Genomic DNA, 25518 nt, shown 5'->3' with positions numbered 1-25518 from the left:
TTTTTAACTACAAAAAATCACGTAAACGAGGTCACGTGTGTTGTGTGGAGTTCACGTCTGGAGTTTCTTCATCATTTATTCCTCTCTAAATGTTCTGCTCGATGTTGAACTGATGCTGAACTGTATGTTGGTGATCGGTAGATGCACAAAGCGCCGATCAGAACACGTGTAAAACAGAGCGTGCGCTCGATCCTGATTGGTGACTCGCTGCGTGTTTCACTGGTTACGTTTTTATCCTCGTTAATAAAAAGAAACGACTGATTTCGTAGTTGTAGTAAAAAATAAGATATTTGACTTGTAGTGAAATTACAGTAAAAGTTTCCCCAAATATAAAAACTTCAGTAAAATACAAATTTTTTAGAAAGTCGTTGCAGTAAAATTTGTTGGTTGCATGGCCTCCTAACTTCCTGTAAGTGATTAGAATCCACTATATTCACGTCTCTTCACAGAGGGTTATTAAAGTTTGTAAGTATAATAAGAAAGGCACAGTAGATTGCCATGTTTAGGGAGAATATACAAACTATCACCTGGTGCTGAGAGAAAATGGATCAGGATGGGCAAAGGCAAACCAAAAAAGGGGGGTTTGTGATGATCTGGAGGTTTATGGAACACAGCTGTCAGTGTCCAGAAGTTGCCATGTAATGCAAAGAAATCCTTTGCTCTTTAAACAGCACATGGACCAATAACAAACATTAACAAAAATTGAGCTACATTAAGCAGAAGCCTGTTTGGAGGAGAAAAGGAAAAAAATCAAAACAAGCTTATTGTGTTACTACACAGCTTTAACTGTGGGAGATCAACGTGGTGATGGATATTAAAGAATTTTGACACGCACTGCATACAAATCTGTCCTCAATCACCCTTTCACTTGAAAGACCTTGAGAATGCATCTTTCTTTCGAGGAGGTTTTTTTAAAATATTCTTTGTCCAGAGCTTGAGGTTGGTCTTGAAAGCTTTATACCAGAGAACATTGTAATTAGCATAGCAGCTGTTTTCACATCAGGATTTTTCCAGAAGAGTAAGTAATAGAAATACAAAAACGACTGGATGTGATGTTATAGGGGGGAAAAAGTCCATAGTGATTTTTTACCATTTATAGTTACATTAAATGAAGTGAAACACACATAGACAAGATAATATTATTAAGAGGAATAATGAATAATTTCTCCATTAATCTTCTTCAATTAAAAAAAAAAAAAAACGTTCATTGTAAAAGAATACACTTTTTTCTCTGCTTTCCTGGAAACATTTCCTGTATTCATCTTTTTTTTAAATCTTATAATTGGAACAGATATTGTACTACATTACAGATACACTATATTGCCAAATGTTTGTGGACACCTGGTCATAAGTATAGTATGTGCTTTTTGAGCATCGCATTCACATTTAGTCCCAATTCGCTTTTCCCTTCACTCTTCTGGAAAGATGTTCCACTGGATTTTGGAGTGCGCTTGTAGACATTTGTGTTTGTCAGCCACAAGGGTGTGAGTAAAGTCAGGTACTGATGTAGGTGATGTGAGAAGGCCTTGGGTGGAGTCAACGTTCACATTCATCCTAAAGGTGTTCAATAGGGTTGGGGTCGGAGCGCTATAGCAGGAGATCTTCCACTCCAAAACATGTAAAGCCGATCTTCATGGAGCTAGCTTTCTGCACAAGATCATTGGCATGCTGGAACAGGTTTGGTTTTCTAAGTTCAAGTGAACCCAAAATTGTATTATATCACGTCCTGTACAATTGTGTGGCTCCGGCTTTGTGGTAACAGTTTGGAGAAGAACCACATATGGCAGGAAAGGTCAGGTGTCTGCAAACCTTTGGCAGTGTAGTGTATCTTCCCCTGAAGAGCGAGCCCTATTAGACTAACTAGCAGTTTGTGTGTGAATGTGAATGCAGTGTTTTCTGCCTACCAGCAGTAACTTCCTGAAATGTCACATTTCTATCAGCAAATTATGCAGAAGTCGAAACACTGGGGTTACGAGGATCTGACAGCTCTACAGCGAGCCTGTCGAAAAACACTGAGATATACCGCTTCCTTTCTCCGCCACTGTAAATTTAGTGGAAGATTTGTACAACACATCTCTTCAGTCTCTGTCAGTCTCACTAATAGGTAAAGATCATCTCTCCAGAGCTCAGAAATCTTTTACCTGACTGAACACAGAAACAGCCAGTGAACTGGATCAGATCACACTCAAAGGAAAGAACAGAAGATACACACTGTCATGCTCTGCTCATCTCTTGTGTGGAATTAGGAGACCCTACGGGGGGGGAGAGGGGAGGATTCATTAATTCTATTCACGTACTGAGAACATATGTACTGATGTTTCGAAAAGTCTGAAGGACTTGTATATGCCGACAGCTGAAATGATTTTTTCCAGGTGTTGGTTCTGCATAACGAGGAGCACAAACTGGAATAAATGAAAGTTTAAGTGTATTTTTATTGTAATGCATTTAAATAAATAAAGTTTGAAGATTTTGAAGATTATCACAAAAGCTTTTTTTATTTATTCTCACTCTGAACAATGAATATCGGGTGTGTCAGAGTTTCCTCAGCAAACATCAGCCTCTTAATAAACACTGATCTGTCTAATAAATTTAGAAGCTTGTTAGATCCTCCTTCAACAGACAATGTGTTAAAGCTCCTGTTAAGAATTTTAAATCCTGCAAACTCGCATCTCTTTTCTCTCGCTCAAGTCTGTGACGGAAGGTGAGCACGGGTGAAGGTCTCAGATTGTTGAATTAACGCTCATCATCGGTGTTTCATTAAATTCTCAGCATCCTGACAGTGCAGTGATGGTGACCCCCGGCTTGCGTAGGATTACGGTGGAAAAAAAACATCTTAAAAGAATTGAAATAGTTAAGTGAAGGTGTCATGGAGAAGAACATGATGAACGTCAGCTATGGTAGGTCACCTCTACCCACCTCCTGTTTTGACGTCCTGATGTTCCTGATCTCATCTTAACATGATCCTGCCAAAAGAATAGTCACTGACACTGGCATGGCATCGAAAGAAGAATAAAACAAACCCTTCCTGATTATGGAACAATCAGACTGCAGAAAAAGAATCCTTGTGGTCTGAACATTGAGCTGATATTTCATGCGTGTAGGTGGTTGGGCGTAATGCAGGAAAACAAAATTCACTACCAAACAGATGTTACCTATAAAAACAATGTGGGAAATATGGCTTCATTATGAACAGGTTTATCTGAGAACGGAGGGAAGCATTAGAAAGAAACAATCCACCACAACCCTGATCAGGACGAAGCAGCCTGCAGAACAATGAATTTTTCAGCACCATGTCCCTGAAATCTGGAATATTTGTATTGTTCTTTTTTATTTGCATGAAATGAACATTAACATCAGCACACTACAGCCACAGCAGATGCATTATTCAGAACGACCATGAAAAATATATTATGTATATGCATGCAGCTGCGGGGGTGTGGACGAGCGTCAGTTCAGGAGTAAAGAGAGGAGCATAATATGCTACGTTTACCTGCCACATGAAATTTTTATTCAAATTTAGCTGTATTGCAACATCATAAGTAAAAAAAAATGGTGAGAGTGCACACCTCAAATTTCAGCAACCATTTGAGAATCTTCTCAAGGGACAATACTGTAGAAATGTAACTTTTAAGATTTACAGATTGTAAAGCAGTACAGATTTACTGTCCTCTGAAAAGAACCCAACATACAGACATGTGGACATTGACCAAGCTCTCACATCTGACACTCGTTAAACAAAAGAAAAACAATGTTCGTTAACATTGTTTCTCCTAAGTAGCAGCCTGGTCAGTGTCTGTGAAGATTCTCAGTCATCCAGGTGCAGTTATCTGGAGGTTGAGTCACATCAACTGCTGTCTGATTCGATCGAAACATTTCACTACTCATCCATGCAGCTGCATGTGCGAGACCCATTGGGTTTGAAGAAGTTGATGAGGATGAGTATTGAAATCTAACCAGATAGATGTCCGGTTTACACGACTAGCTAGAACCTAGCTAGATTTGTTGCAGACAAAAAGCATTACCTTAAAACAATCCAGATCATAAATCTGGACCAATTATAAATAAGTGATGTAGCTGAGGTTGAGGAACTGTTAAGAGTGCTGCATGGCCACTTCTGATTGTTTCATCAGTGTTTTCTACTGTTCAGGTTTATACATAATTATTACAAAATAAACCGTAATAAAGAGCTTTAATCGGAATATAGATGTTTGAGATGTAGTCATACTGCGTTAAACTCCTTGACTTCACCTGTTAGTAGAAACTAATAATGATGTGTCATCTTGTGCTGTTCAGGGTCGTACCTTGCCAGTGATGTTTGTAGTCACAGGTGCGGGACAGAGCGATCATCATTGCGCTGTAGAGAGGCAGGATCATGGCACAGAGGCGCCAGCTGCGTCCACGCCCATTCTCAGTGAAACAGTGCAGCTTCCCTGCTAAGTAGAAGGAGGTGAAGCCCAGGCCAGAGAAAGCAACTGTGAGAGAGAGAGAGAGAGAGAGAGAGAGAGAGAGAGAGCGTTTACAGAGAAACAGACAAAATGAGGTTAAAAGTTAACAGAAAAAAACACCAAGAGATAAAGAGCCCTGGCCAGATGATGAACCTTTTCCATTTCTGAGTAAAAAGATTTTACTTTTGGTTTCCTTCTCTAAATATTCCTCATGTTCCTCCAACAATTAGACTTTGAAATATGAACCCAAAATAACAAAAACTGATAAAAAAAAGTTTTTAAAAACTTCTTCACACATGAACATGCTGCACCCCGAAAAAGATAAAAAAAATTAAAGCATAGATTTCCCAAGATTCTTGCTCATGTACTTTTACAGCATTTTGCTTCAGAAGATCAGGAAAGATGAACTCTCGTTTTTGATCCCAAATTAAAAATCTGGTGCTGGAAAAGTTCCAGCATATGAGTGTGAGACTCCTCCACCTGTCTACTGGCAGCCTGGTCCACTCTTCATATGCAAACTGCAGCAGAACCACTCAGGTCTGAAGGTCGCCTCCTCCAGACAGCATGTTTCATCTCCTAGATGTTGCATGATTCATATCAGGGCTCATAGAAGGGCCAATTCAGGATTGTTTCTTTTTTTTTTTTTTTAAGATCAGTTTTAATAGAGCTCTCTGATGCAGAACGTTTTACTCCAGAAAGGATTGATTGTCTTGAGATTTCATTGTGTTCTTCACAGATTCATGGCTCCCTGTTTCAGACACAGCAGATCAATTCTCGTCTTCTCTTTCAAAGCTTCATTTTTTATGTCTGTAAACATTCAGCTAATGAGCCGTGCAAAAAAAAAGAAACTCCAGTTTTGTCTGATCTGTCCATAAGACACAGAAGCAATGTGTGTTTCAGCAAATTTGAGAGAAAACACTTAGGCTACAATCCAATTATTTTCCCAGGGTGCCAACACATTTGTCTGTGTTTAGAGTTGTGGTGTGTTCATACTGTGGTTTTCTGTCCTGCTCCCTTTTTAAAGGTTTGACACGTCCCACAGCTCAAAATCTGACGCTCAGAACGAGTTTCCTGTGGCACGTCACACTTTCAATCGCAGCACGCACTTTTTCAGAAACTCGTTGATATTCAGAAGACGATTAGTTTTTTTCAGGTTGTCGGGTCGGAACCAATACAAAGCATCTAAAAGCTAAAAAAAAAAACCAAGATATAGAACTTGTATGAAAATGCTTACAGCTGCACCAATTTCTTTTGTCTCGTCGTCTTCCAGAAAAACGCACAGATTAAAAAGCCATTGTATAGAAGCTCCACTTCCCTGCTCCTCTAACCTCGCCTGAGCAAATCACATTCCGGTTTAATGACCCGGTGCTCTCATTAGCCTGCTGTTTATGTTCTGCAGGAATTCTTTAATCGCTATAAATATGTATGAAGTATAATTATGCTTGTCCTTTTTTGGTTCTGCAAATATCTGTAAATAACTGGAGCCACTCAGGTCTAATGGAGAGGCCTGGATAGATCAATTATCTCCACTAGTAAAAGCACTTGGCGGTGGAACGGACGGGACGTAATGCATTATTTGTGTAATAATAAACTTTACATGGTGCCACATATTTTAAAAGGGAAAAATATCAAATTATACAAATGTATTACAGCGCTGGAGAAGGTAATGGCTCTTTTTTCGATGTTTTAATTTTTTTTGTTTTTTAAGGGTAAATTATGTTGAACACACTTTAAGACTGAAATCTAATTAAAAAACAGTATGTGTGAAAGAATTCAACCTTGGCTCCAAATTGAACATCAAAATAACTTTGCTGAGACTCTACACTAAGCAGCAATGTCTGAGACAGTGGAGGCAGATGTACAATGGATCCTATGGAGATATCACATTTCTCACAGCAGGCCAGAATTTCTACCGTATGAAAACTCTGTTAAACTGGATGTTCAAGAGATGTCTAAGGTTCAATGTGTATGAACCTGAACTCGCTAGGCCAACAAACATAAGCTACTGAATCCCCAAAAGCATGCGGCTGTGTTATTTATCCAGACAGTTTTATACATTCATAAAGTAATAATAATAATAATAATAGATTTTGAAGGTAGTGCATTTTGTCCTCTTCCCCACCACTGTATAATTACAGGACATTTACGAAGATTGTATTAAGATGAACGACTGAAATGGTCTTTCATCCTGGCAATTTTTCACAATTTAGGTCTATAAATAGTCGTTGAAAAAAAAATAAAAAATTGGTGACTTTTAATACATGTGAGATCTTACAAATTCCAGAGTGAGAATATTATTTCTCAATCGAGCAAGAAGAAATATTATCTTTCCTGCCCAAGCCTGTCTCCTGGTAGCATCGCGTGTACTGAGTAATGAAATAAACAACAGCTTGGGTGCACTTTGTAACATGCAGGTCTGTGCAATTACTTGAGAAAAGCATTCGCTTTATTTAGGCACAGAGAAAGAATCCACCATCACGAACCCGAAAAAACGAGCTAAAATCAAGGAAATAAGACGTCTGTCATGTAATGAATGCTGGACGGATGCAAATGCAGAAGTAGAGAAATAGTACAAGGAAAAGACTCAGAATTGTGATGTGAACAGGCAGGTGCATGATGGGAGTTGGAGTCCAGGGCGGCCATGTTTTCAAAGGCTGCAATGTTTGATGTGAAATGGATTTTGCGTACGGGAGTGATCTGATAATGTCACGCAGAAACTGCGACACACAGGGATATAAATGAGGAAATTGAAGATAAAATGATGCAAAAAGTACATTCGAGCCAGTAATGAACAATAGGGCAATTAACCAGTGACAGGCAGGGAGCAGAGACATGAAAAAAAATGCCAATAATTAGGATTATTTAGGATTAGCTCAGTGCCGTATAGGAATGTTCTGATATTCGTATTTTAATAAGACTTTAGTTAAGAGTGTTCGAGTCTCATCCTTCCACACGTACACACACACACACACACACTCGGAACAACAGTGTAGAAAAGAAAATATGGTTCTATTTTGTAAAACGCTTCCCCCCTCAGTTCCCTTTCCACCGTCTCACTGATAAAGACATCCGGAATAATTAACGCTCTTCAAGAGCACAGGCAATACCGCAGAAATAATACAACCAAGAAACGAGGCTCATAACTGTGTTCAAGTGAGGGACAATTCAGTGTATAACGAGAGCGTCTGCGACAGTGACTGTTGTGTTGCGAAGAACAAAACGGAGAAAATAAAACCCACTGGAGAGAAGACGAGTGTAGACGAGTGTAATTTCAGGAGTCGTATTTGATGAAACTGAAGCATACGGTGTGACTGAGCAGCGGCTTCAAGACACATTTCGATTGGTTTTACCGGTTTTCTTTAAACAGATACAGACGTGTTTGTTGGTGCGTCTAGAAAAGACAAGAATTATAGATGTTTTCTTTTGAATTTGCTGAAATGCATATTGACCAGCAATGGTTGTGGAAGAATGCTCTTTGTGTTCAAATGAGTTAAAACTGGAGCATTTCTTCAGCAAGGCGCATCAGCTGTATGTTCATAGATGCAAAAATGAAGCTTTAAAAGAATTTGAAAGGATCTTTAGTGTAAAACATGGAGAATTGTTTTGCCGTGTACCATGAATCTGTGCAGGGAACAAAGAAATCTCAGGCCTAACAAGCTATTTTGTAGTGAAACCTTCTGCCCAGTATCAGGAAGCTCAGTCTCAGTCGCAGCTCGTGGATCCTCGGACAGAATAAGGAGACAAAACATACAGTTAAAAGCACCTGAGAATGGCTAAGAAAAAAACACCGGATTATTCTGTCCTTCTATAAACCCTAATCTGAATCCTATCCATCATCTATAGAAAGAGCTGAAACAGAAGGCAGTCCTTCAAACCTGACTCATGAAGAGTGAGTGAGCCAGACTACCTGTAGACACCTGCAGACGTCTCATTGAGAGCTCAAAAAATCATTTGTCCATTTCAGATAAAGCAGTGATTCTCCGAGTGTCTTTACAAAAAGAAGTCATAAAAGTTTAGTTTTGTTATTGAGTTTTGGGATTTGTGCTCATGAGCAGAAACATATTACAATTTTAACTTTAAAAAATGAGCTGCACATAATAAAGGAGTACAGAACTACATAATAGATGGGTTTTTTTCTTGTTTTTTTAAGTATTGCACAGACGTATTTAAAAAATCCAATCATTAATAAATAATGAATCTAGTTGAAGTTTGTTAATTTCCAGAGAAACGGTTTACATTTTGTGATAAGAGCCTCAATCTTTTACACTGTTAATATCCACTTTGACATACTTTTCATAAATATTGTCCAAGTGTCAAATGCAGATTAACAGCTCTAAAAAAAAAAAAAGCAAATAAAAGCAAAAGCTGAGCAGAAAATGAAGTCAGCACTAAGACTAACATCTAAATATTTAGTATAGATAGACAGATAGACAGACAGACAGACAGACAGACAGACAGACAGACAGACAGACAGACAGACAGACAGACAGATGCCATGTCTGTTTCACCCTCCTAATATAAATACATGTGTATATGTGAACTTGATTGAGACCCTGTGGCCTGATAATTAATATTATTTCAAAAGTAAATACTGCATTGTTTAAACTGGATTATATTATAAACTGATAATTGAATTCATTTATTGGAATTAATAATTAATTGTTCTCTAGTTCATTGAAACTTATAGTACAATGAAAACATCATTCCATTTCCATTTATAGTACAAAAGAGTCCAATGTCTAATATTGAGATATTCTAATCTATATGTAATACACTTGTAATATTAGTGACCTTTAATGAGAGACTTGAAGCTGCTCTTTATTTTTGACAAGGTTTTGTTCGTTTTTTTAACTGGGCTGCAGCTGATTTATTGACAGGTTCAGGCTCACAGAGGTTTTTGCAGCTTTCAAATAAAACAAAAAAGATCTGTGCCAATGACCTTTAATTTTCTTTTATCCTCTTCTCATACGTGGCATGGTGGGCCAAACCTAAAGTCACCAGGGGCTCTCTGTGTCTCGTGGGTCCTGGTCTGTGCCTCTCTGGTGTAATGTCTATCTGATCCACATCCTGCTTCTTTTCCACATCCAGGACTCTACTTTTCTGTTTTTTGGGGTGACGTTATTACTGTTTAAATTATATCACAACAAGAAAGGACAAGCAATTCTATAAAACTGAATGTTACAGAATCTTTCACAATTAAATATCCTTTAAGAGTTAATAGATTTACTGTGCTCTTTAGAAGTATTGGTACTCTACAGATCAAAATACATGAACATTGTTTAACCCTTAATAAAGAATAAAACACATTCTGAGCTCAAACACACAAATACAACGAATTTCTGCAAAACAGGAAATTATTGCACCCTCACACCCAGATCGAGTCTCCTACAGTAATGATGTGTACAAGTGGAGACATTTGTAAATAAATCTCAGAACACACATCTATATTATATTATTTTTATTATTATATTTGATGGTTCTTTTAGTCTCTGAGACAGATGATCAGTGATGAATATTGATTTTTGTACTGTATGCTTGATCGCCTCATCATCTCACTGAAAGCTCTCCAACCAACTCACTAACCTCCTGGCAGATACAACCAAAAAAAATGTATTTATGACCAGACCCCAAGTCAACTGCCCTTTTAATGGAACTCTGTGACTTTTATGAGATGCTCTAATGAAGAGTTGAACTCTCCTGAAGAACAGCTCGCTCGTCTCATTCCTGGCCAAACTTCAAACATGTAAATCTCAACCCTAATCATCATGAACAGTATTCTATCTGTTTTTGCATTTATTTATATTACATGATTTGTGAAATCTGAGATAGCAGGGGGAAAACAGAAACGTCTGAAACTGCACCATCATGTGTACATTAAATGTGAAAATTCTGACTCAAGCACTTCAGATTGATTCGTTGTTTTTTTTCCCCCCCCAGACACTTTTATCTGGATCATTAAAATATTGTCTGCAAACACATTTTTTAAAGAAACTTAAAAACCATATGGGCAATTAAAAAGGAAAAGACTCTTTAGCCAAAGAACATGTTCCATTGCCCGACTACTTTCTTCTACTTTGACAAAATAAAGCAGATGATCATCCAAAACATTCATTCAGGTTTTGGCTGTAAACACTTTAGGGATCCCGAACAACCATGACTCAGTAACAGGCCATGAAAAAAAATTATTATATATACACACACACACACATATATATATATATATATACACACCGACCACCTGCCTAATATTGTGTTGGTCCTCTTTTGCTGCTAAATCAGTCGCGACCCATCGAGCATCAGCATAAACTTCTTCAGCAGTTTGAGCTACAGGAGCTCGTCTGTTGGATCAGAACCACACGGACCAGCCTTCGCTCCACACGTGCATTAATAATCCTCGGACGCCGGTTCACCACTGTTCCTTCCTTGGAGCACTTCTGTTTGATACTCACCACTGCAGACCAGGAACATCCCACAAGAGCTGCAGTTTTGGAGACGATCTGACCCAGACGTCTAGACGTCACAATTTGTCAAATTCGCTCAAATCCTTACGTCAATTTTTCTGCTTCAAACATCAACTTTTCTGCACAAACTGTTTACTTACTGAATAATAAAATAAATCCACCCACTAACAGGTGCCATGATGAAGAGATCATCAGTTCTTCACTTCACCACTCAGTGTTATAATGTTATAATGTTAAACCTGATTGCTGAATAAAACTGTTATTTATTGTGTATTGCGATTTTCCAAATTAACATTCGGCACATTAATATTTTAGAAAACATCATTTCAACAGGTTCAGCTAATTATGCATATGTGTGTAAACAAACACACACCTGTCAAAGGTTTTTTTTTTGAAGAGGAGACGAGAAAAGTGATTATGACGACAGATACTGATACTGAGAAAAATTACTGCTGTTTGTTGGAGATCCTATAATGAATTAAAGCATGTTGGAGGGTTTCTGGATGACCGGATGCCCAGTCTGCAATCATCATCATCATCATCATCATCATTTAAACAAGAAGTAAAATACTGATACTGAGTACTGAGAGTGTGTTCACTAATTTAAAATATCAGGTCATGAGATTTCTCTCTGGATATTTCTGTCAATATCACGACAGGAAGAAAATAAAGGGAATATCAAATGAGCAGAGAAATAACGCTGGACTTCTAGAGATCTGTTGGAGTTTGTAGGAGATCACGGTTTGTATCACAATGGTGACTTTTGCATCTCATTTGTGTGAAGTCGTTTATTTGTTTGACCCGAAGCTGGGAAAAGATTTGAAGGTTGAAAAAGTTTAGACAAGCTACGAATGCATTTTATTTCAAAGTGCTGATGCACGCATTAATAATATACAGGCAATTTTCATTCCGCAAAGCCCACCTGGTGCTTACACACACATCTCACAGATCCTCCTCCTGCTGCTGCCGCTGCATTCATGAGGGAAGTTCAGAAATGATGATAATATTCAGATAACGCATTCTATTTTCCCTGACAGGCGCTGAAGAGGAAAAGGAGGAGGAGGAGGAGGAGGAGGAGGAGGAAGAGAAGGTGTACAACATCTTAATGTCTAACACCTACATTTCCTTCAGTACCTTTTAATCAATCACACAGGATTAAAAATGTGTCAATTATAAACAACCTAATAAATAAATGAACAAATTAACAAATAAATGCAGAAATAAAATCAACCAACAAACAAAATAATACAGTTTAAGAGCATATTTCTAATAATTAATAAGCTTTTAGTTATACATTCAATTTAATTTAGGAAATTCTACATATTTACACTCTACATTTATTTATTTATTTATTTATTTATTTATTTTGCACATGAATCTCTGTTTATTTACACCAGCTTTTATTTATTTCTCTACGTTCACATTTATTTATTTGCTAATGTCTGTATTTCTCTTTTCTTTTTATTTATTTATTTATTTATTTATTTATTTATGCGTTTATGCATTTTTTTAGTAAATTTGTAAATTATTTTATTAATGCATGTTCTTAATTATTTATTTATTTATTCTTTCATTTATTGATATTTGGGTCGTAATTTAGAGAAAGAGAAAAGAAAAGAAAAAAATTGAAGAATAAATGAAAAGAAACATCTTCAAGACAAGTAGAAGAAAAAAAAACATGTATTCTGGAATAAAAGGTATTTCAGAGGAAAAAAATCTCACTTATTACTGCTGAAGTGGGTGATGAAAAAAGAAACGACTTCATCAGCTGACAAATTCTTATTTTCTCAACACAAAGAAAGCAGTTGTTCATAATTCAAAGAACAAATTTGTCATCATTTATGCTTTGGCACTGGTGTAGTTCTTTTTTTTTTTTTTTTTTTTAAACCTGTGGCTACAGATGGCATCTGCATGCTAACAGGAACTTTATTTTATTACATTTTTATTTAGCTTCCAGTGCTTCCGTAATGCATATTCCACCCTCTAGATACTTGGCAGAAAGAATGATTACTCGTCTAATGTTCCTTGTAGAAACCAGGAAATGGCCAACTTTTCTCCAAATGCTAATACTGCTTAAACAACAACCTCAGACTTTTTTTTATCGCTTTTTTATTTTGACATATGATGTAAACTGCAATACAACATACAGAGAAAATCAAAAAATCTGATAAAATATGGAATTCTGTGCCACTTGACTCAGACATGTAGGTTGCAGGATTGCCTGCAGAGACACTGACTGACCTTCTGGAAGCACATGATCAATCCAAAATATTGTCTAAATACAGTAATGTGTTATAGACCTGCTGCTGTACAGTGTATAAGCATTATATCAGCCAATGGGAGATGTGGAGTAAAAGTGGCGTGTGCTTTAGAGTAAAGTCACAAAACTGCATTAATCCTGATGCTGTATGATGTTTATAAATCTTTGAAAACCTCTGTATGTGCTCGTATTAAGCACGACTATGTGTCTTGACCTGTGCCTGCTCAACTGTTTCTTCTCTTTAGTGGGTATAAAAGCAGTCTGGATTATTTGATGCACGAGTAACCTTCTGTGATGTTTCTGCATCGTGGCTTCACTTCCTGGATTGTGTACATAAGCCATCATTTGCAGATTTTTACTTTAAATGCAGCGTCTATTTATATTCATTTAGAGAGAGGACTATTGCATCCATGAGCTTTCCAAAATAGTGCAATAATGTAGATGGTGAAAGTTATAATCAACAAATTGAGGGAATGAGATGTTCGAAAAGCAGGTATAAATGTACACATACTGCAAGGAATTCTGTTCATATCGATTGTGGAGAACTTCATGGAAAAGTTGCAGCCATGACGTGACATGGTTTAAAAAGACGTGAGGTTTTTGATGTGGTTCTCAATAAGGAACGTTCTAGTCATTTTTTCTTACCTCTGGTGCAAAGGTTAGTTCATGCATAACACCAGAGGAAAAAAATCACTGCAAAAAATATTGCATGGAAATTTATCCAAGAAAAATGTTAATGCCGTATAGCAATAAAGAAATAAGTTCCTGTTTGGTATCTCGCATCCTATAAATCCAGCTTTTCCCAAACATTCCCTTTTTTCTTTTCAAATATTCAGCTGCAGTAAAAGCTGTGGAAATTTACTCCTTTTCACCGAATTATACACGAAAGTGGACTTTATTGGGCATCGGGCTTCTCGGTGTGCTGCTCATCCAGGATCGTAATTTGCTATGAAATCAATCTCTTGCTATGCTGAACTTCAAAACATCTTTTCAAAGCTCAAACGACTTCATTTACTTCAGTTACTGACTGGACGGGAAAGTCGGGGGCTAAGAAAATATTTGGACCCCGGAGGCAACTGAGGAGGAATAAATGCAGCGTGGATCAGCACAATACAGTCTCCAAGGTGTTCAATAGAGATATTCCACTTACAGGAGGAGTGGCTGCTGGGAAAACTCTTTCGGCCCTCCGACACCAGACCCGGTTCTCCTGTGCACAGCATTTTCGCGTTCACCTGACCGTCTGGGAAGCAGCGGTGGAAATAATCTGGTCTTGGCCTAAAACGTAAAAATAAGCATTAACAACCATTCAGGGTTTTGCAATGAAATCTATTTAATTAGATGGATTTTATACAAATAAATAAATAAAAATCTGTTTATTTAACGATGTTTACTTCTCTAAACTAGTGAACTACAGAAAGATGTGCTGCAGTGAACAGACAAAATTATTAAATGATTAATTGCGGCAGTGAAATCAAACATTTTGGACTTGGGCTTCGTTACAAATACCAATCATTCAAATAAGTAAATAAAGAAAAACAATAGACACACAAAAACGTATCTCTTCTGACATTCATAGGCAAAGGTTAAAGAATTGAAATCATAAGGTTGTGAGTTTAAATCCCAACACCCACTGATGGGCCCCTGAGTAAGGCCCTTAACACTAAACTGCACAGCTGTACAAATAACATACATGTAAGTCGATCTGTTAGAGGAGCAGCTGCCAAACACCCTCAATGTAAAGTATTTACTAGTAATTGATGTGTTTAAAAATAAACGTCAACATTTCTATAACTGTGAAGTCCATAATATCCTCAAAAACTCAAAACTAAAACACAATGAAATCCATAAATGCTGATGCGAGCAGAAATACAAAGCGTGTTTTACCTGCCGACTATCAACTTAACGGTGTTTGTGAAGACGCCGTTCAGCGCTAACGACAGAGACACCGCTGTGGAATAGAACACAGATTAGATTTTACACATAAAATAAATACAACAATAAAACAAACGAGAGACATCGAACAGGCGACTTCTTATGTTTGCGTGAAAGACGCATTTGTCCTCCGTTAGCAAATCAGCCTCCAGGTTTATACGTAGTTTACGTGTTATTTTTATCGCACGTTTTCTTCTTCACGACGTCTCAGGAACGTTTTCTTGCCTTTTCTAATCCTGGCTGCTTTTTTTCTGCTTTGTGATTATGATTACTGTTAAACGCTCTGTACAGGACAAATATTTATCGCATGCTGTTATTGGAATCATGACTTCTGGGTTAAAATTCTGCTTTGCTTTGTTCAGTGTCACATCTGGATTCCGGTACTGATCCAGAAGTGAGTGTGAATCCACAATCAAACCAGTTCAGTGCATTTCTAAGTATTGTTTTCACTGTTAATTGCATTGAATAGAGAAAAGTTTGTAGACACCTGATTATAAGACATTTTTTTGGACATCCACATCAGTCCATATTTGCTGTTATAATGAGCTCCACTTCTCCGGGAAGATGTTCCACTAGATGGTCCCACCCTCCATAATGGACTATACCATGATTCAGAATCCAGATAGAAAACAACAGGTAGAAGCACATTTTTTTTAAATAATAAAGAATATTTACTTTTTACATTGTTTTGATGAGATTTTTCATCTTTCTGGTTTTTTGCGATTGAGGGAATTCATTTGTTCTCAGCTCCCTACATTAGAATTAGAAGGGTGTACTTATTTTTGCTCACCCATTTTTTCAGTATCAGTTCTTTCTCTTTTTTTATATTTCAAAAGAAGCAACTCCATATTGTTTTTACTGTTGTTATTCTTCAATTTCCTTTTTTTAAAAACTCCTGTGCAATACAAATCATCTCCTTTCTCCCCTCAGCACGCCACTCGTTTTTCACATTGGCGCCATGCAGGTATGAGCAGGCACTTAATTTCACGCAACATCATGAAAGCCATGTTTGTAAGGCTGTTGTGATTTTCCTCATCATGTTTACATCAGCTTTTTGCTCTGCGTAACAACAGAACTTGTGTATAATTGCTCAAAAAGAGATGCATCAAACCCTGCAGTTTAACTGAGTCTTATTTATTATAAAATTGTATAATATTTATTAACTTCCACAGTTGTGTGTGTGTGTGTGTGTGTGTGTGTGTGTGTGTGTGTGTGTGTGTGCATGTGATTGTTGAATGTGCAGGTAGAAATTCACTCTGGTTGTTTTAACTCAAATGATCCTGTATGATACCACATTGAAGGTAACCTGCATTTGTGTAAATTCCCAGTTTATTCCCAGAAATTCCTGTTAATTCCAATGGAAAGTTTGCAGTCTTGAAAATTCCTGAAATTTTGCAACCATGTGGATGCTCTTGAGAAGGAGGAGCGATACGGATGAAATGAGCTCATCAGAACCATATTCTTGTGCTTTACTGTTTTTTTCTGTATGTAAATTCTGTACAGATTTATTTTTATCACTAGTAAGCTTATGCACTATTAATAACTCCCTCTCAGGACTCTGCATCGCTACAACACCATCACTCGAACACACTTTAACCCTGAGATATTATAATACTGAAAAAACCCAACAGCAGGTTGTTATAAAGATGGCGTACAACTCACATTCCAGACCGAACAACTTCACCCCTATTATCATGCTGCCACTTCACCATCCTGACTTCACCACCACAAATAGTTCAGCTCTGCTGCTGCTCTGCTGCTGCTCTGCTGCTCTGCTGCTCTGCTGCTCTGCTGCTCTGCTGCTCTGCTGCTGCTCTGCTGCTGCTCTGCTGCTGCTCTGCTGCTGCTCTGCTGCTGCTGCTGCTGCTGCTGCTGCTGCTGCTGCTCTGCTGCTGCTGCCGCCTGCTGCTCTGCTGCTGCCTGCTGCCTGCTGCCGCCTGCTGCCTGCTGCTGCCTGCTGCCTGCTGCTGCCTGCTGCCTGCCGCTGCCTGCTGCCTGCCGCTGCCCGCTGCTGCCTGCTGCCGCCTGCTGCCTGCTGCCTGCTGCCGCTGCTGCCTGCTGCTCTGCTGCCTGCTGCTGCTGCCTGCTGCTGCTGCTGCCGCCTGCTGCCGCTGCTGCCTGCTGCCTGCTGCCGCCTGCTGCCTGCTGCCGCGCCTGCTGCCTGCTGCCGCTGCCTGCTGCTCCGCTGCCGCCTGCCTGCTGCCTGCTGCCTGCTGCCGCCTGCTGCCTGCTGCTGCCGCCTGCTGCCTGCTGCTGCTCTGCTGCTGCCTGCTGCTGCTCTGCTGCTGCGCTGCTGCTCTGCTGCTGCTCTGCTGCTGCTCTGCTGCTGCTCTGCTGCTGCTCTGCTGCTGCTCTGCTGCTGCTCTGCTGCTGCTCTGCTGCTGCTCTGCTGCTCTGCTGCTGCTCTGCTGCTCTAGTAGAATGTGTTTTTATGCTTTTCTGACTCTATAATTGTAATATTTAACACTGAATAAGATTTTAATCTCTGAGACACTAAACCATAGTTTTGTTCTTCTATGGCTCGGTTTAATTGGATTTGCGTTCAGCTTTCTCTCCTAATGGTTTCTGTCGTGCTTCAGGCTCCTATGAGCTTTGGTACAAACAAAGTAAATCAAACAGCATACGGGACGGAGCCCAAAAAATATCGCATTCCCTTTTTTTTAATGGAATTTAAACAAAAGCCTTAAAGCTACGCTGCTGTGAAGTGTCTGGTTTCTTAAAGTCAAGTCAAGTCAAGTCAAGTGGCTTTTATTGTCATTTTTACTATACACAGTGGTACACAGTACACAGTAAAAACGAAACAACGTTCCTCCGGAACCCTGGTGCTACACAAAAACAACACAACAACATAAAGTGCATCGAGTGCAGCCTGGTGCAAACAGTGCAAACAAAAGAACAGTACAGACAGACAGAGTGCAGACAGACAACACAAGACAAGACAAAAGACAAAAACCAAGTATAGCGCCGACTAGTAAACCTACTGTATACTTACATATACAGTACTGTGTGAGGTGAATGTAAAAACTATACCCAGGAGAAAATACAAACAGAAAGAGCAATGTAGTGCAAAAACAGCAGCAAGGAGGTGCAAAGACAGCATGTAAACATTATACTGTAGTATAAAAGGTGCAAAAACAGCATGTAAACATTGTACTGAATATAAACATTGTACTGAATATAGTATAAATAATAATAAATATATAAATGGTGATGGAGTGGATCGAGATGAGTGATGAATGTGTTTAGTCCAGGTTGTACAGTTCAGTTCAGTAACAGTAACACACAGTGAGTGTGTGTGTGTGTGTGCGTGTGTAAGTGAGTGTGTGTGAGTGTGTGTGAGTTCTGTTCAGTTCTGTGTGTTGAGAAGCCTGATGGCTTGTGGAAGAAACTGTTACACAGTCTTGTTGTGACGGCCCGAATGCTTCGGAACCGTTTTCCTGATGGTAGGAGGGTGAAGTATGTGTGTGACGGGTGTGTGTGATCGTCCACAATGCTGTGTGCTTTGCGGATGCAGTGTGTGGTGTAAATGTCCATGATAGAGGGGAGAGAGACTCCGATGATCTTCTCAGCTGTCCTCACTATCCTCTGTAGGGTCTTGCGATCCGAGACGGTGCAATTCCCAAACCAGGCAGTGATGCAGCTGCTCAGAATGCTCTCAATGGTCCCTCTGTAGAACATGGACAGGATGGGGAGGAGGTGGGCTTTCCTCAGCCTTCTCAGGAAGTAGAGACGCTGCTGGGCTTTCTTGGTGATGGAGCTGGTGTTAAGTGACCAGGTGAGGTTGTCCGCCAGATGAACACCAAGGAATTTGGTGCTCTTGACGATCTCCACAGAGGATCCATCGATAATCAGTGGAGATTGGTCGCCTGAGCTCTCCTGAAGTCCACAACCATCTCTTTCGTTTTGTCCACGTTCAGAGACAGGTTGTTTGCTCCACACCAGGCAGTTAACCGTTTCACCTCTTCTCTATATGCTGACTCATCGTTCCTGCTGATTAGACCCACCACGGTCGTGTCATCAGCGAACTTGATGATATGATTTGAGCTGTGCGTTGGTGCACAGTCGTGAGTCAGCAGAGTGAACAGCAGTGGACTGAGCACACAGCCTTGAGGGGCTCCAGTGCTCAGTGTGGTGGTGCTGGAGATGCTGTTCCCGATCCGGACTGCCTGAGGTCTCCCAGTCAGGAAATCCAGGATCCAGTTGCAGAGAGAGGTGTTCAGGCCCAGAAGGTTCAGCTTCTCGATCAGGTGCTGAGGAATGATTGTGTTGAATGCTGAGCTGAAATCAATGAACAGCATTCGTACATATGAGTCCTTGTTATCCAGGTGGGTGAGGGCCAGATGAAGGGTTGTGGAGATGGCATCGTCCGTGGAACGGTTTGGACGATACGCAAACTGCATTGGGTCCAGGGAGGGTGGAAGCTGTGTCTTGATGTGCCTCATGACAAGCCTCTCAAGCACTTCATCACGATGGGAGTGAGCGCGACGGGACGATAGTCATTGAGGCAGGAGACAGTCGATTTCTTTGGCACAGGAACGATAGTCGTTGTCTTGAGGCACGTGGGAACAACGTTACTGCTCAGGGAGATGTTGAAGATGTCAGTGAAGACATCTGCTAGTTGTTCTGCACATTCTCTGAGCACCCTGCCAGGAATGTTGTCAGGTCCAGCAGCCTTCCGTGGGTTAACTCTGCATAGAGTTTTCCTCACTTCAGCTGTGGTTAGACAGAGCACCTGGTCAGTGGGAGGAGGGATGGTCTTCCTCGCCACCACGTTGTTCTGTACCTCAAACCGGGCGAGAAGTCGCTCAGCGCATCTGGGAGGGAGGCGTCACGGTCACAAGCAGGTGATGTGGTCTTGTAATTCGTGATCACCTGGATGCCCTGCCACATGCGCCGAGTGTCTCCACTGTCCTGGAAGTGGTCGTGGATTTTCTTCGCAGCGCGCTTTGCCTCTCTGATAGCACGAGACAGTTTGGCCCTTGCTGTTTTAAGGCCGCCTTGTCCCCTGTTCTGAAGGCAGAGTCTCTTTGTTTCAACAGCGCACGCACATTTGCAGTCATCCACGGCTTCTGATTGGAGCGTGTAGTGATGGACTTGGAGATGGTCACATCGTCAACGCACTTGCTGATGTAGCAGGTCACTGATGATGTGTACTCTTCCAAGTTGATGGAATCGCCGTAGGTTGCAGCCTCTCTAAACATGTCCCAGTCAGTGCACTCAAAACAGTCCTGAAGAGCAGAAGTAGCTCCTTCTGGCCAGGTTTTCACCTGTTTCAGAACCGGTTTAGAGCGTCTGATGAGCGGTCTGTATGCTGGAATCAACATAACAGAGCAGTGGTCTGAGTATCCGAGATGGGGGCGGGGCTCCGCACGATACGCGCCGGGATGTTTGTGTAAACAAGATCCAGCGTGTTCGCTCCTCTCGTTGCAAAGTCCACATGCTGATGGAGTTTAGGAAGCACAGTCTTGAGATTCGCATGGTTGAAATCTCCGGCGATAATAAACAATCCGTCGGGGTGAGCATTCTGCAGGTCGCTAATAGCGCCGTAGAGTTCACTCAGTGCCTCCTTAGCATTAGCACTGGGAGGAATGTACACTCCGACGATGTAAACAGTGGTGAATTCCCGTGGTAAATAAAAAGGTCTGCATCTAACAGTCACAAACTCCACTAGCGATGAGCAGTAACATGAAACAAGCACAGAGTTCTTACACCATTCCGTGTTGATATAAACACACGCCACCACCGCGAGTCTTACCGCACAGAGCTGTGTTTCTGTCGGCTCGAAACACGGTTAGCGCGTCTAGCTGGATGGCGGCGTCCGGAACTCTGTCGCTGAGCCACGTCTCCGTGAAAACAAAGACGCAACAGTCTCTAAACTCTCGCCGTGTGGTTTGCTGGAGTCGGATGTAGTCCAGTTTATTATCCAGGGAGCAGACGTTTGAAAGAAAAATGGACGGGAGAGCCGGCCGGCTAGGGTTAGCATTTAGCCTAGCACGGACACCCGCCCGTTTGCCGCGCTTCCGCTTCCTCGAACAGCGCTGAGGTCTCCTCTCCGGCCACCGGCATCAGGTAACACCGAGGGCTGGGGCCTGGTCTATGTGGCCGAGGTCGCAGCAAGCCGAGGTCGCGAAGGTTGTTGATAAGATCATCATGCAGATTGTTGGTTGCATGATGCCTGTACCGTAGCAGTGTCTGGTGGTCGTACACATGAACACAGCTGACTCTGGTGTCCATGTATTGTGGAAGGTCGGGCTAAATATGGTGAAAGCACCATTTTTGGATCCGGAGAGGCCGCTGCGAGCTACTGCGAGCTACTGCCGCGCCGCCAGAGTAACGAGCATGAAGATGACAGAAAGATCGAACTCTGGGAGACGTATTAATGACTTAATAAATGCATGTTGTATATGTGCAGGTGTCACTGCTTTCAAAGTCATTTCCACATCAATGAATCTTCCAATGATCTTTAATTTGATTCATTCACACGAGTGATTAAAATTCTATAATGTGAATTAGAGGTTGACTGATTTTACCAATATCGATAGCTTGGGTTGGATCGTATCTGCCGAAAACCCGATTAATAGTTTTTTAAATGGAAACTGGATAAAAAACGAACATAACAGTCCATGTAAAATAGTCCTGATCTTTATTACAACAATAAAATGTCAAATAAAAAGTACTAAACCATTAAAATGTGCTAAATGAAATAAATATGGATATATTAATTAATTATAATTATACAATTAGTCAATTATAATTCATAAATATAATATAATGCTCTCCGTGCAGCACGCAGTCTCACATGTAAAAACAAACAGCATGTGGTGTCACTGATTCACCTCTAGAGGCCGCTCTTGTAATCGGAAAAAAACTATAGGTATGGATTTTTGGAGATCCAGCAATAAACTATCTGTGCTGATTAATCACCAAAACCGATTCGCCGTTTGACCTTTAATGTGAAGGCAATCATGTGACAAATGAAATGTCGAGAGCATGTCTTGGCTCCTGTTAAATTCCTACAAACCGCTGGACAAATCCAAAAATAACTGCAGCTCTCAGACTTAATAGATGACCATCAGTGGACTTGTTCTATTTGATTACCAATTTAAAGTCATCACTCTATTGGGTAGCGTAAAAAGCTCCTCATCCTCTCTATCGCGCTGACTGGTCCATGTAGCCTCCATTCATAATACCACATTCACATACAAAACCTACAAACTCCTGTGCACAAAGCCAGCTCCATGAAGATCTCCTGCTAAAGAGCTTTAAACCTTTTGAACACCTGTTTGTGATGAATGTGAAATCTTCCCAGAAGAGTGCAGCTTATTATAACAGCAAAAAGGAATCTATGGAAAAGTACAAACTAATCTTACACTCAGGTGTCCACATCGTTTTGTCCATATAATGTAGAGGTCACATCTTACCATCATGAAAATAGTTATAATAATAAAACTCAATAAGCACCATCATGCTGTGAGTTACTTCACCTCCTCAAGTGTTTTATAAAGAAGAGCGTAACAGTGGAGAGCCAAGGTCAAAAAGCTTTTGGTTCTCAGCAAAGGAACATATAAACATTACTAGTTCACCAGTTCCAAAGAAAACCATCAGTGGTAGAAAAGATCTTTCTCCTGGACTTACCCAAGCATGCCTCTTTGATTTCGGTCTTATCTGTTCGTCGTATGATCTTCACCACAAAGATCACAGCCAGCGGCGTGAGGAACGAAATTGCCTGCAGGAGGAAACGCAAAGAGCAATCATTCCATGAGAATCCATTGCTGAACATGTTGTAGAGTTTGTGTGCATTCTATTAATTATAAACATATTTACATTGTATGATTAATGTAGTAATTCTCAACACAAATCAAGAAAGCAGATAAAAACCCAATCATTTAACAGTTAAAAATAGACAACAGACTTGTTTACTGTCGCATTTGTAAAGTGCAGTGTGTGTGTAGTGTAACACAAAAGAACGATTATTGCATATCTTAAAAAAGGATCCATGCTGTGGTACAAATACTCCTGAAAAGTTTCATGTTATGGATATCGTCCAAAAACAAAAAAAAAAAGTCATGAACTCAATGTCTCTTTAAGAACCATCTGCTGAAGCTTATATTTCAAACAGGGTAAAAAGCAATGAAATAAATAAATAAATGTACGATCAAATGATCTTAAGCTCATGTTTATGATGCATTATGAATGCTTATAATCCAAGAAATGTTCTATTGAGTCGTAATATATAATAAATGCTATATAATAATATTTTATATAAGGATATATAAATTCCTATGTTAAATATATTGTATTATCTATAGCAGCCCTCATAGGTGTAGATCCCATTTCATAATTTGAACTTTTTTACATTATATGTGTTATAACCATTTCAGATTTTAATAATAAATACTGAAAATAAAAGCTTGTTCTTACTCCTTGTGAGCTGCTGAACACAGAATTCCAAAAATCTATTAAAACCTATGTATAGCATGTATTATAGAGAAGTATACATATTAGATACGATTCAACTTTACGGTAATGAAATATAGTTAGGATCTAACCAGAAGTGCACAGGAAGCAGTGTAAAATATTTATATAAATAAATAATGACACATGAATGAATAATATAAAATGGTATAAATAATGAAATATATCGGTGCATGCTGTTTGTTTGTGTGGCCACGCCCTTTTTGTTTTAATGTATCTTATCACTATGTCTTGTCACTGGTCCTCGTGTTCACGTATTGTTTCATGCACAGATCATCTAAATTCCCTGTTTACTTCTGTCTCTGTGAACACACTGCTTTGTGCTCATTAACCCACTGAGTGTGACAGTTCGCTCACCACTGTACAACCAGCCTGGTTCATTTTTTCCCATTTCCCTGGTGTTTTATCTCGTTTTATTTCACGTTCACGCTTCTGTTTTGCTCATGTTACATCTGCATGACCTTATGCTCACGCCTGCTGATTTGGACTTATCTGCCTATGTGTGAAATAAAACATTATTTTATTTGCACCACTATTTAGAGCACGTGGATCTCAGTTACTTTATATTATGTGACGGGTTTCTGTAAAAGCTGATCATTAAATAAATCCACTAATTATGATTGGGACACGATTTTCCCACTAAAAAACTCATTCCGGTAGGATTTTGAGAGGTTTCATGATTAGTGTTTTTCTATATGCATGTTCTCAGAGATCCTCTCAGCAGTGCATCATATATTTACAAAGAACAAAAAAAAAAAATCTCATTATGAAAAAGGAAAATGATGATTCGGGGTTGTTGTTGGTCTGAGGGTTTTGTAGCGCCATCAGTCCTCCTACACAGCAGTGACAGACTCGCAGTTCACATCCACTTACACTTAACAGAAGACCAAGGCTTTTTTTTCCACCCAATGCCTGAGTAATTACTACCAACCTGCAGATTTGTTCATTATTTTCCCTTTTTGCTCGGCACCAGCGTGACCTTTAGCTGCTGTAATGAATGTGTAGTGGGCTGAAGGCTTTGGAAAGAAGAGACTCGCAGTATACTGGAGATTTTTTTTTTTTTTATAAAATCCAATAACCATAATTGACATGACTAATCTTAATTTAATAGCACAGATGGCTTGGAGGTGTCACGTTAACTTCCATGCCTTCTCTTGGCTAACAGGATTAGTTTATTTCTCACAAAGTCTCGTTTATTCTTGTCATCTTTTCATTACCAAGCTTGTACCCTTGTCTCTTTATAGAATCCCGCAGTATAGAATCTTTCAATCTTCTAGTTTCTTGAATTCCTGCTTGCATTGTTGTGGAAGGATTTTTCTCTCAGTAAACGCAATGCACTTGATTCCCTTTATTGTGCATGTGACAGGAGGATAAAAGGAAAAAGAAAAAAGAGACACTGGCCTTGGAAAAATAATAAAGTACCATATGGGGAAAAGCGAAATGTGTGACTAAAGTTGCCAAAGGCCAATGAGATTGTGTACGGCTCAATATAACAATCTCAGTGAGACACAGTCGAGATCTATTCGTGAAGATGCAGTGAACGAGTGAATTTCATTTCCAAACCAATTATTCCAATCACTTTAATGTTATTTATTTACAGTGTTTAGCAATAAACATCGTCACAAAGCAGCTTTAAAGAAATCAACAGATGAATAATATATCCATTTAAAATTCATAAATTAGTCCCTATAAGTTTCTCCTGAATAAACGAGCCTTTGGTGATGGGGGTGAGGGTAAAAAGCTATATTAGATGATATAAGGGAGAAACCGTGAGCAGAATCAGACTATAAAAAGGGAACCGATCTTCATTCTGGAACCAGATGTCCATTCAATAAAGTTCCATCAATGTTACGGTTCATCTGTTCACTGAAGGAGACTCGAGTGCAAACCTGTTCATGGCAAAGCGTAGCTCTAAACCAGATTATATTAATTCAATCCATCTTCA

The 25518-nt window shown here is 39.7% G+C and overlaps 1 protein-coding gene across 2 annotated transcripts in view; it reads right to left on the bottom strand.

Annotated features, from left to right (window-relative positions):
* The window catches only part of plpp4 (phospholipid phosphatase 4), a 69854-nt gene that overhangs the window by 2764 nt on the left and 41572 nt on the right, over positions 1-25518 (bottom strand). For both annotated transcript variants that reach the window (XM_046863326.1, XM_046863318.1), the window contains exons 3-6: positions 22734-22824; positions 15051-15114; positions 14317-14441; positions 4302-4472 (exon numbers count right to left, since the gene is read on the bottom strand). In XM_046863326.1, coding sequence (XP_046719282.1) covers positions 4302-4472; positions 14317-14441; positions 15051-15114; positions 22734-22824 — 451 coding nt within the window. The remainder of the gene's footprint in view (positions 1-4301; positions 4473-14316; positions 14442-15050; positions 15115-22733; positions 22825-25518) is intronic.

The sequence above is a fragment of the Silurus meridionalis genome, chromosome 2 (assembly GCF_014805685.1).
Source record: "Silurus meridionalis isolate SWU-2019-XX chromosome 2, ASM1480568v1, whole genome shotgun sequence".
In the NCBI taxonomy this organism is placed as follows: Eukaryota; Metazoa; Chordata; class Actinopteri; order Siluriformes; family Siluridae; genus Silurus; species Silurus meridionalis.
This window is presented reverse-complemented; position numbering and strand designations above follow the sequence as displayed.